The sequence below is a fragment of the Rousettus aegyptiacus genome, unplaced genomic scaffold, assembly GCF_014176215.1.
Source record: "Rousettus aegyptiacus isolate mRouAeg1 unplaced genomic scaffold, mRouAeg1.p scaffold_m13_p_13, whole genome shotgun sequence".
NCBI lineage: Eukaryota > Metazoa > Chordata > Mammalia > Chiroptera > Pteropodidae > Rousettus > Rousettus aegyptiacus.
Genome location: NW_023416288.1, coordinates 63,140,010 through 63,151,318, shown reverse-complemented (window position 1 = coordinate 63,151,318; position 11,309 = coordinate 63,140,010). Strand labels below are relative to the sequence as shown.

At 51.0% G+C, this 11,309-nt stretch overlaps 1 protein-coding gene across 1 annotated transcript; it reads left to right on the top strand.

Moving 5' to 3' along the window:
- Nucleotides 1-834: 834 nt before the first annotated feature.
- On the top strand, nt 835-10,663 carry HILPDA (hypoxia inducible lipid droplet associated). Its single transcript, XM_016148654.2, is given in 4 exon segments — nt 835-1,024; nt 6,934-7,226; nt 9,787-10,005; nt 10,008-10,663. Coding segments are annotated over 3 exon segments (294 nt in total). The 5' UTR covers nt 835-1,024; nt 6,934-7,189; the 3' UTR covers nt 10,046-10,663.
- The last annotated feature ends 646 nt before the right edge of the window (nt 10,664-11,309 follow it).

Below are 11,309 nucleotides of genomic sequence, written 5' to 3'. Positions count from 1 at the left end.
TCCACTCCTGGTGTCTCCCCATGACTCTACTTTCTCATCCGCCACTGGGTGCTCTCACGACAGAACGGCTACATTTCTTTGGGTTGGGAGCGGGGTTCTTAGGCTTCCCAGCCCCCAAATTTGATTATACAGCTGGACTGGGACCTCTTAGCTCTTTGGTTAAATCCGAAGTCATCTTGAAAATATCCTAGTGGCCACATTTTATATGAGGAAACTGGAGCTGGATGAGTGCAAAGTGACGTCCACGTGTAGTTAGGCGCAGACACCTGCTTATTTGAGTATTTCACATTTCCTTAACGGAATAATCGCATAGGAATCAGAATTTATTAAATTAAACCTCAGGACTTTGAATGAACGTGGGTGGGTCTGGAATTTTTACCTCTAGGAAGTGAAACCCTAGAAAGTCAGCTCTTCGGTCTCTGGAACGGGGTAAACTGGGGAGGGGTGGGTGGGGGCTAATCTGTGCTTTGTTTAAAATCTCTGCTGAAGAGCCCACCCTCCACTGCCCGGATTTTATCCCATCCAGTATGATTGGATTGGAACACCTCAGGTGTATTTTTCACCGACTTGGGAAGGGAGGAAACGAACCTTCCGGTCCCTTCCAACACTTCCAGCAGCAAGAAAAGACGGTCGAAGTTAACACACAACGTGTTACCCCATTGCCGACCTCACTGACTCAGAAACTCATGGTGCGCGGTTTTCGAAACAGCTCTGACTTGGAATCCGGGGTACCGCCCCCGACCCCCGCCGCCCCGGCCTGGGGGCGGGGCCGCGGACGTGCGGCAGGGCGCGTGCGTGAGGGCCCGCGTGCGCGTGCGCGTGCGCGTACGTGGCCTGCGCGGCAGAGCCCGGCTATAAGTGGGCGGTGTGGCCGCACTTATTTGCTCGTAGCTGAGAGCTCCGCGTCGTTGCCTGGTGGCCGCCCGTGTCCTGACTTCACGCTCTCGTTGACTGCCTTTCTTCCCAACTCCTGTACGACCAGCTGTTACAGTGAGCGGGCCACTCCCTCCCGGCCCTTCTTGAGGTAAGCCGGCCTCTGGACTTCCCCAGGTCCCCGGGCTTCGTGCGGCTTGGGCCGCCTATTTCCCCGACTGTGGCTGCACCTCCTGGAGCTTCCTCATCGATCCATCCCCACCCGGGTCCGTATTCAGCTGCCCCAGACCTTTTTTCTCCTCGGGTACCCCTAACCAGGATCCATGTGGCCCACTCCATGCTTGCCAGTGCTGGGTTAGGCGTCCATGCCATGCCCTTCCCGCACCTCCCAAGTATTCTTAGTGAACAACCAAAGTGACTCCATCTTAGGTATAAGACTCCATCCTAGGCACAGGCCAGTTCCCGGAAAAATGGCAGATAGCTAGACAATCACCTCACCCTAGACACAGCCAATCAGAGCAACTATGGGAAGTCCATAACTCTCCAAATTCCCGGCCTTGTTCCTTGGCGCCATCACGCAGCCAGCCCCGCTAAAGGTCAAGCTTGTTGTCCCAATCCTGTAACGCCAAGGCATCGCTCCCCGTGCGTATGGTTTTCCCCTTCATATACCCCTGAAGCCCCATATTCGGGGCCACCTCTTATTCACTGCTGCGTCGGTGTGCAGAGTGCGGTCTGGACTCCAGTCTGAAATAAAATCTCTCTTGCTCTTGCATTGGTGTGGGCTCGTGGTGGTTTGTGGAGATACGAGTCGGGGCATAACATTTGGGGGCTCCTCCGGGATCTCCACAGCCCCAAGGCACCCAACCCGGAGGGACCTCTTTGGCTGGCCGGTTACTGGTTGTTATATGTTTGTCCAGTCTGTTGATCTCTTCGATGCCTCAGTCTCGGTTAACCCGTAGCCTGTTTCTGAATTTCTGGGCAGTTGATAGTGGTTCGGGTGGATGCATCCATTAGCCACGACTGCGGGGTCCCGGGAGACATTCCTGGCCCCTTCTGAATCTCGGGTGAGGACTGGGAGACCTCACATTAGGGTCTTTCTGTGTTGTTGTATCCGTGTTGTTGTGTGGTTCTAGGAATCTGACTGTGACGGACATTATGGGACAGACAACCTCTTCCTCTTTAGGACTTTTATCCATCCATTTCAAGGATGTTCGAGAACGGGCTCACAGCCTCTCCGTAGAGGTCAGGAAGGGAAAGATGGTCACTTTCTGCAGCGTGGAATGACCCTCTTTCAACGTGGGATGGCCCCCAGAGGGGACCTTCGATCTGTCCATTGTTTCTGCTGTAGAGGATGTTGTATTCCGCCTTCTGGACGGACACCCAGATCAGGTCCCTTATATCACTGTTTGGGAGGATCTAATTATGGACCCACCGCCATGGTTAAAACCTTTTCTTCCCTCATAGAAGGTGCCTGTCATGGTGGCGAAGGTGGGGAAGGACCGACCCAGGGAAGTCGCGCTGCCAATGGCACCCCTTTATCCAGTCTTACCGGGAGGGTCAGAGGAGGAGATCATCTTTCCCCCACCTCCCTATCAGCCGGTGTCGCCACCTCCACCGGCACCCCTGCCGCCGTCACTTCCTCTGGCGGGACCTTTGCCGGTGGCACCCCTTCTGCCGGCGCCCCTTCTGCCGCCACCGGGACCCCTTTCTGGCCAGAATCTTGTTCCTCAACCTGAGTCTTCACAGGGGCCTCATTCAAACCCTCAACCTGTGCTGTCCGGTGGCCCGGCACACAACACATGGGGAGCCCTCCAGCGACACCCGCCCCTGGAGCCTGACTCCACAGTGCTCCTCCTACAAGCAGCTGGGCCAGCGGAAGCGAATGGCGACCAACTATTCCATTACTGGCCCTTCGCTACCAGTGACCTATATAATTGGAAGTCCCAGAATGGCCCTTTCTCTGATAATCCTAAAGATTTAATAAATCTTCTTGAAACCGTTTTTGTTCACCCATCAACCTACTTGGGATGATTGTCAGTAGCTTCTGCAGGTATTGTTCACCACTGAGGAAAGAGAGAGAATTATACAGGAAGCTCGGAAATTAATCCCAGGCCCTACAGGCGTCCCCACTACCATTCCTGCAGCTATTGACGCTGCCTTCCCGATGAGCTGGCCTGAATGGGACTACAACACTGCAGAAGGTAAGGAGAGGCTCCGGGTCTACCGCCAGGCTCTATTGGTAGGTCTGAAAGCGGCTGCAAGGCGGCCCACGAATTAGACTAAGGTTTATGATTTGAGACAGGGTCGGGAATAAAGTCCGGCCGCATTTCTAGAGAGAGTGATGGATGCGTTCCGCCAATTCACTCATATAGACCCTGAGAAAACAGAGCACCTCAGGACGGTGGCATTGGCTTACATAAATCAGTCAGCGCATGACATAAAGAAATTACAAAAGGTTGAGAGATTAGGAGAGAAACAGTTTAGAGACCTCATAGAAATAGCTGAGAAAGTTTATAATAATAGAGATACAGTTGAGGATAAACAGATTAAGGCTGAGAAGAGACAGAACTGAGACTTGGCCCGGATCCTCCTAGCGGCCACAGCGGAACCCAGAGAGCGTTGATGGCAACTGAGACAACTCGCTTCTGGAGAGAAGAGACCAGAAGGAAACGGTAGGCCGTTCCTGGGGAAGAACCAATGTGCCTATTGCAAGGAGGAGGGCCATTGGGTTCGCAATTGCCCCGAAAAGAAGCCCAAGGTCAGAGTCCTGGTAGAAGATGATGAATAATGGGGACGGGGTTCATTCCCCCTCCCCGAACCCAGGGTAACTCTGAGAGTGGAGGGGAAGCCTACTCAATTCCTGGTGAATACCTGGGCCCAACATTCGGTCCTCCTCAAGGCCGAAGGACTCATCTCCAATAAGACTTCATGGGTGCAAGGGGCAACGGGGACTAAACAATACTCATGGACTACCTGAAGAACGGTTGATCTTGGTACAGGCCAGGTATCCCACTCTTTCATGGTTATACCTGACTGCCCCTATCCCCTACTAGGAATAGACCTATTGACCAAATTAGGGGCCCAAATTACCTTCCAACCTGGGGGAAAGCCAACAGTCACAGATAAGATGGTACGCCCTGTTCATGTCCTGACTCTCAACCTAGAAGACAAATATCAGCTACTCCAACAACCCCTGTCTTCTGAGGATATAGCCACCTGGCTATAAGAGTTCCCCCAGGCATGGGCTGAGATGTGGGGAATGGGTCTAGCTCGTCATCGGCCTCCATCGGCCTCCGGTGTTTGTAGAGTTTAAACCAGGAGCTGACCCTGCATGGGTTTGTCAGTACCCTATGTCCCAGGAGGCTAGAGCGGGGACAACCCCACACATCTGGCGGTTATTGGACTTGGGCGTTCTGTGCCCCTGCTGGTCGGCATGGAATACTCCCTTGCTGCCGGTCTGTAAACTGAACTCCAATGACTACCGACCAGTGCAGGACCTGAGAGAAGTTAACAAGAGAGTCATGGACATCTATCCAACTGTCCCTAACCCATACACCCTCCTGAGCTCCTTACCCCCTGATCACCAGTGGTACACAGTGTTGGACCTAAAAGATGCTTTTTTCAGCCTGCCTCTAGCCCCTAAAAGCCAGGACCTGTTCGCCTTTGAATGGGCTGACCCTGAGAGGGGTATCCATGGACAACTAACTTGGACCAGGCTTCCGCAGGAGTTTAAAAATTCCCCAACCCTCTTCGACGAGGCGTTGCACGAGGACTTGGGTGAGTTCTGCCGAGATCATCCGGGCTTAACCCTTCTACAATATGTAGACCTCCTCATCACAGCAGATGACCAGGACGCCTGCCGGCAGGGGACTAAGGACTTGCTGAAAACCCTTGGTGATTTGGGGTATTGGGCCTCTGCCAAAAAGGCCCAGATCTGCAAGCCCCAGGTAAGCTACTTGGGGTATCTGTTAAAAGATGGTCAAAGATAGTTGTCGCAAGCCAGAAAAGAAACGGTCCTTAAGATCCCAACGTCCCAAGGCAAGTACAGGAGTTCTTGGGGTCAGCCGGTTTCTGCAGACTGAATCCCCGGATTTGCCGAGCTGGCAAAACCCCTATATGAGGCCACAAAACCCGGGCAGGACTTTCAATGGACACAAGAGATGGACAATTCTTTGAACCAGATTAAGCAGGCCCTACTAATGGCCCCAGCCCTGGGGTTACCGGACATCACCAAACCCTTTCACCTTTACATAGATGAGAACCGGGGAGTGGCAAAGGGGATCTTACTCCAGCAGCTGGGTCCCTGGAAAAGACCAGTGGCTTATTTCTCAAAAAGCTGGATTCAGTGGCGGCCGACTGGTCTGCTTGCTTGTGCATAATTGCTGCAACCGTGCTGTTGGTTAAAGATGCTGAAAAAATAACCCTGGGGCAAACCTTGCATATAACTACCCCTCATGCCATAGAGGGGGTCCTCAAACAGCCCCCCGACAGGTGGCTCAGCAACACAAGACTCACTCACTATCAGAGCCTACTGCTCAATCCTGCCAGATTCATCTACCAGGCCGCTGCCACCCTGAACCCAGCCACACTGCTGCCCAACCCAGAACTGGACTCACCTCTCTACGACTGTGCTGACATTCTGGCCCAGGCCCATGGGGTGTGAGCAGACCTATGAGACCAGCCCATACCGGGAGCTGACTTCACGTGGTATACGGATGGAAGCACCTTTGTGCGAGTTGGACAGAGGTATGCAGGGGCAGCAGTTGTGTAAGAAACAGGTCATTTGGGCCAAGCCATTGCACCCTGGGACCTCTGCCCAACAGGCAGAGTTGATTGCATTAACTCGGGCATTAACGCTGCTGGGAAAAGATAAGACACCGAACATGTACACAGACGCCCGATATGCGTTCGCAACTGCCCATATCCATGGGCCTGCTAACGGCAGAGGGAAAGACTGTCAAAAACAAAGATGAGATTCTAGCCTTGCTGGCTGCCCTTTGGCTGCCCAAGAGACTGGCTATCATGCACTGCCTGGGACATCAGAGGGCCAACGACCCGGTGTCCAGGGGCAACTCCTTAACGGACCGGGCAGCCAAATGAGCAGGAGCTCCAACCAGGAGCCCCACAATCTGGGGTTATACTGCCCGCTGTCCTTCCCGACCCAGGGGACCCTAGCCTGCCTGATAGCCCCACATACTCTCCAGAAGACTTAGCATGGATAGCGAAGTAACCCATGTCTCAGAAACACCATGGATGGTGGCGGATGGCTGATGGAAAAGTGATCCTCCCTGAAAAATTAGGAGAACAGTGCTCATCCAAATTATACCGGACCACCCGCATGGGCACCAGAAAGATGCAAGACCTCATAAGATGGGCCGACATCAAGATAAAAGGACACCCATCCCAAGATTGAACAGATTGTGTCACACTGCAAAGCATGCCAAATGACTAACGCAGCATGCAGCTCGGCCCACCCGGGGACAAAGCTTCGGGGGACCAAACCTGGGGCCTATTGGGAAACAGATTTCACAGAAATAAAGAAAGGATCTTTTGGTTATAAATATTTGCTAGTTTTTATAGACACTTTTTCAGGTTGGGTAGAAGCATTTCCTACGAAACATGAGACAGCTCATGTGGTGGCCAAGAAGCTCCTAGAAGACATCCTGCCGAGGTATGGTTTCCCTGCTATGATCAGGTCTGACAACAGACCGGCGTTTGCCTCTAAGGTAATCCAAGGGTTAGCTACTGTGCTTGGGGCAGATTGGAAACTGCATTGTGCATAGAGGCCCCAGAGTTCTGGACAGGTAGGATGAATAGGACCCTAAAAGAGACCTTAACTAAATTGGCCCAGGAGACTGGCGGGGACTGGGTAACTCTCCTTCCCTACGCATTGTATAGGGTGTGTCACACCCCTTATAGACTTGGCTTAATCCCTTTTGAAATTATGTTCGGGAGACCTCCCCTGATAATACCTGCTCTCCAGTCTGAAGTCGTAAATGCTCTTGATGCAGATGGTAATGTGCTTATCCGTTCTCTCCAAACCCTGCAACGTGCTCATAGAGATGTCTGGACCAGACTAAAAGCCCTATACGAGACTGACCCTCCCCCGAAGCCACACTGCTTTCAACTGGGTGACTGGGTACTACTCGTCAAGAGACATCATCGTGAGACCCTTGAGCTGCACTGGAAAGGACGTGGTCATCCTCACCACCCCCGCCGCGCTCAAGGTAGATGGCCTTGCTGCCTGGACCCATCACACCCACGTGCGGCTGGCAGACTTCTGCGCACTCCAAGGACAGAACCCTCCTCCGTCACAATGGACAGTCTCAAAGGACGCAAACAATCCCCTAAAGGTTCGCCTTTGAAAATCGTAAGACTGTTGATTATTGCTGTATGTACCTTTAGATGTGTGTCCCCTGAACCCTGACCCTCTGAATGCTACTCGCGGTATGGGAGGGACTCTGCTTTCTCTTATTGAACCTATGTACAGTCCTCCTGCTACAGAGATGCAAAGGTGTGTGAACAAGCCAGTGTCAAGTATTGGGTAGCTGCTGGACAACAGGGGGATAGCCGCGCTAGCAGTTGCCCTCCAGCTGGAAAGCAGTTCTGCTTCTCATTACAAACTCATGGGATGTCTGATGGGGGGGGGGGGCAAGACAAAGTGAGACAAGTTCAAGAGCAGGTTAGAAAGAACCTTATAAAAATTGGAGAGGCACTGATGAACCCCCCAGCCTATGAGCCCAATGAGCTACTATAACAGGTTTAGCAAGGCACTCAGACCCCTTCTCATACCGGATTATCACCAACCTTAATGATACTTTCCAAATCCTCAATCCTAGTTTAAATAGCACCCCTTGCTGGATCTGTCTCACCTTAAGACCGATGCCTTTCCTTGCCTGGCCGGTCCCACAGCCCTGGGTCCAAGCCCAGAATCTCACTGTAAAACCTACTAGCTCTGTTCCGAACAACTCCACCACTCTGGCGGTGGGTCCCTTAACCGATGGAGTTATCCTTATATCTAACAAGGCTACCTGCATAGTTCCCAATGGGCCTCACCTAACCGAGGCCCTATGCAACAGCTCCATCGACTTCCCAAACACCAATCTTACGTGCGGGGCCCCGGGAATCTTCTTTGTCTACAACCAGTCTACTTTACTCCGCTGCTTCCTGGTCACTTGGTCTTTGCCCTGCGTGCCGGTGTTCCTCACCCCTCCCTTGACTGTTCTTAGTCCTGAGGCTATGACCACTCTGGTATCGCCTGGACACCGCAGAAAGAGAGCCTTCCCTGTAGGAGCTCTCCTTTTAGGTGGAGGGCTGTTTATTGCAGCAGGGCTTGGGGCAGGAGGCATCGGTACAGCAACCCACTTCTACTACAAGCTCTCCACTGGTATAAGTCAGGACCTTGACAAGGTAGCAGACTCCCTGATGGCCTTACAAACCCAGATTACGTCCTTGGCCGGAGTAGCCCTCCAGAACTGCCGCACCTTGGACCTTTTGACAGCATAAAAAGGGGGTACTTGCCAGTTCCTAGGAGAGGAGTGCTGTTTTTTTGTTAATGCATCAGGCATTGTCCAGAACAAGGTAAAAACTCCGAGAGTCCATCAAGAACCTCCTGGCTGAAGCAGAGGCTCAAGGTGCGTTTGGTTGGTTTAGATCCTCCTGGATGACATGGGCCTTGCCACTCCTAGGCCCCTTGACTGCTTTCTTACTGATCCTGACTATTGGCCCCTGTGTCCCTAACTGGGTGCTTAGACTTATCAGAGAATGGTTAGGTACCATCCAGTTCATGGTTATGCTTTTGCAGTACCATTACTTAGAACCGGAAGACGCTCATGATTGAGCTTTTTCATTTACTAGTAGAAGGGGGGAATGAACAGCCAAAGTGACTCCCATCTTAGGTATAAGACTCCATCTTAGCACAGGCCAGTTCCCGGAAAAACCGCAGATAGCAAGACAATCAGAGCAACTATGGGAAGTCCCTAACCCTCCAAATTCCCGGCCTTGTTCCTTGGCGCCATCACCCAGCCAATCCCGCTAAAGGTCAAGCTTGTACCAATCCTGTAACGCCAAGGCACTGCTCCCCATGCTTGCAATTTTTCCCTTCAAATACCCCTGAAGCCCCATGTTCGGGGCCGCCTCTTATTCACTGCTGCGTTGGTGTGTGGAGTGCAGTCTGGACTCGAGTCTGAAATAAACTCCCTCTTGCTGTTGCATCGGTGTGGGCTTCTTAGTGGTTCGTGGAGATACGAGTCGGGGCACAACACTTAGTATCTACTTTATATCACAACACTTGGCGTGTTGGTTGGGTGTGTGTTTTCTTGCCTGTCGCCTCTAGACTGTAAGCCTTAAGAGGACAGGGTTCATGTCTACAGGGTCCCATGTGGCCCTAGTACCTTTGAGCGTCCCTGACGCATTGTTGGTAATCAAAGTATATTTATTAATAAGTGAACTTAATGAATTTGACTCTGAGAATTATTTTGACTTTCAAAAAGTTTGATTAGCTGGAACCTGACAGATGTGAGGGAGACTTCCAGGCAAGTTGCTTTCTCAAGGCCATGTTCTTATATCCTCAGTCCCCGAAGGACTTGGTCTTTACTTCAGGAAGGTTTCTGGTCCCTGGACTGTGGTACAGGGGATTGATTGTGCATTGCACCTGACAGGAGAAGTAAATTTTACTTAAAAAAAAAAAAAAGTAATAGGAGTTTTGAGGCATGCTATTGAATTAGTCTAAGAAGCAAGACTGGCTCTGCAACCATAGCGTTTACAATGAAAATGTACTTGAGCTTCTGTGGAAGAATATCCAGGTGTCCCTGTCTCCCTGGCTGGCTGGAGTCATGGGGAGACAAAGGTCAGGGCCAGATCATGCATATCCCAAAGGCTGTAGACTAACTAACCCTGCCTGTCTTTCCTCAGGATCCAGAGTCCTGCCAGAGGCAGAAGGCAGCTCTACTGTTCTACAAAGAAGTGGGATTCTTTCAACCATGAAGAATATGTTGAACCTCTATCTCTTAGGTGTGGTGCTGACCTTGCTCTCCATATTCATCAGACTGGTGGAGTTAGTGGGGGGCTTACTGGAGAGCCCATTGGCCTGGGGCTCCTGGACCAGCAGAGGTCAACTGGCCAGCATAGAGCCCCCAAGGGCCTTCCAAAACATCCACCAAGAAGGGTGTGATAAGACTTCCCTCCACCGGCTATAACCTTGGAACACTGGCCTAACCCTGTCCAGCCGGATGTCCTGGGCAGGCGAAATCAGCATCAGTATTATTAGAACTGTTACTAGACCTTGAAGATCCCTCTCCGTCTGGACGCTTCTTGCTGGGGAAAAGAGCCTGTGTAGTACACAGGTGTGAGTGGATTGTCTGTGGCTGTGGGATGGACGGAGTGATCTTACTCTTCTCCCCAGAGTCTGCTGTACGCTTTGCTGTCCTTGGCATGGTGGCTCTGACATCTTTTTAGAAGAAGGCTCCGTGCAACTTCAGCTGTTGGGAGGTGATGGTGTTTTCAGCTATACTTCCTAAACATCTGCCAAGAGTTCTTTTGGACCTGGGTGTCTTATTGTCCATTTCTTTGGTGTTCAGCTTCTCTTTCACATGACCTCCTCTGGGTGTGGGTAAGAGTTGAGGTATACGGGTTGGCCTTAGGGAGGGGGTTTAAGTCCTTCCTCCAGCCTAGTGTGTATGTGTGTATATTGGCAGTGGGATGACAACACCTGCTTGAGACATGGACATTATAGCCACCATGTGGCTTACATGAATTTTTCTAATGAAATAAAGTTGATATATTTCCACTATGTGTCATGTTGCCTTCTGCCTTTGAAATTAGTGGTTAGGGAACAGTCTTAATTCATAGATCTGAGGTTAACATTTTAAAACTTTGGAGTGGAACATGCTTAAAACACTATTTAAAAAATAAGGCAAATGAACCTCTGAATTTGGAGGCAGGGGCATTTGGGTCTGCCCTACATCTACTGGTTGTCAGCCTACGTCGAGACCATTACAATGCTCTCTTGATTCTGTCCATCTTTAAAGAAAATAACTTATGCTTTCAGGCCCCTCGCCTTCATTCTGGGGGAAAGAGGACTGTCAGTCTAGTAGGCCTTGTCTTTTTTCTTCTGTACTCTTTATTTATCCCCCAGAATCACTACTCAATTCTGATTGTTCTCCAGATCAGCTAGTAAAATGTCTGTACCTCACAGATTGTTTCTGACTTTTCCCAGACCTGAGCAGCTTGGCCTTTCTATAAAAATGGAGGGTTTTTTTTTTCCTTATATTTACCGCTTCCCCATTTACCACTGCACGCTGAAGCATATTCACTCCTCTGCCTGTTAATACAGGCATACCTCAGATACAGTGGGTTGGGTTCCAGACCACTACAATATCAATTATGAATATCACATAAATTTCTTTGGTTTCCCAGTGCATGTAAAAGATACTTAC